Source organism: Perkinsus marinus (assembly GCF_000006405.1).
Source record: "Perkinsus marinus ATCC 50983 genomic scaffold scf_1104296952642, whole genome shotgun sequence".
NCBI classification, from domain to species: Eukaryota; Perkinsozoa; order Perkinsida; family Perkinsidae; genus Perkinsus; species Perkinsus marinus.
In genome coordinates, this window is record NW_003208843.1 from 1 (window position 1) to 1,065 (window position 1,065).

General features: G+C 49.3%; 1 protein-coding gene across 1 annotated transcript; it reads left to right on the forward strand.

The window, feature by feature from the left end:
- Positions 1–374: 374 nt before the first annotated feature.
- On the forward strand, positions 375–742 carry Pmar_PMAR013783 (hypothetical protein; the record flags this gene model as incomplete). Its single annotated transcript, XM_002776950.1, has 3 exons — positions 375–444; positions 488–580; positions 630–742. The coding sequence occupies 3 exons, from the start codon at positions 375–377 to the stop codon at positions 740–742; spliced, it is 276 nt and encodes a 91-aa protein (XP_002776996.1).
- Between the last annotated feature and the right edge of the window lie 323 nt (positions 743–1,065).

The window sequence follows — 1,065 nt, forward strand, 5'->3', positions numbered from 1 at the left end:
TGGTATTCCCAACTGGGGTTAGCAGATAATATACCGTTTGATTTCCCCCCTACTCCTACTACTCATTGAGTATGTCAGCAGCACCGCAGATCGCCTCTACTCCTACTTTGAACCGTTCCCTTGCAAGCACGGTTGATTCCTCCCCTGCTGAGAGCCCAAGGACGACTTCCCCCACGAAAGTGGAAGAAAATATGAGGCTTCTGGTTGGTTAGTTCGCTGCTGTGATTTGTCCTATGTCGGGTGAGTTCAGGTTCACGTTCGTGACAGGAGCTTCGTCATTCGTTGTGGCACCGGTAGTCAGCACGTGAGGTGGCTGGGTGAGTCGAGGCGACAAGCATGAACTCTCCAGAATGTATTTTTGTATGTCAGCGAATATGGGCATTGCTCGTTACTGCCCGGTGTACAGCAAGCGCGGCTCCACTATTCGTCTGGGGACTCCTTCAGGTAAGTTCTCGAATGCAAAGTGTGTGCATTAGGATGTGTTTAGGAGTTCGTTTTGAGAGCGGTACGTATTTGGAAATGAATGGCAAGATTTGTGAGCAGCTAAAGAACGACGATGAGGTGTGGGTGGAGCTAGAAGGTGAGCTTTGATACGTTTGAGAGTCGTTGATGAGATGTCATTATTTCAGAGGATAAGAAGGAGACTGACCGTCCTAGCATCCCGGGTCTACGTAGAGATGCTCGTGTGAACGGCTCTAGCTCTATGTCGCCACTCGCATCGTCTGGGGTTAACACGCCATAGGGTAAGCTGAGAGGTGTCGTTGTATGTGAGTGCTGGTTCAGATGTTCCTATCACGGCTGACTGTCACTCCGTGCTGTATCGACTCTTGTTTGTTTGCATCATCATCATCCTCCTCCTGGGTGGTCCCCAGCAGGTTCCTCACCTCCCGACTGTCTCTTTTCCTCCATAGTTGTTACCATTATCTTCAATCCTAATACCAATATATACGATCATGTTGTTTCCTCATGAAGGACTCACTGGTCGTTTTAGCACTACTGCTGTGGTGGCGATCGAGGTCTCCTGCTTTTACGTCTACGACACTTTCACGATGCCTCTACTACTAC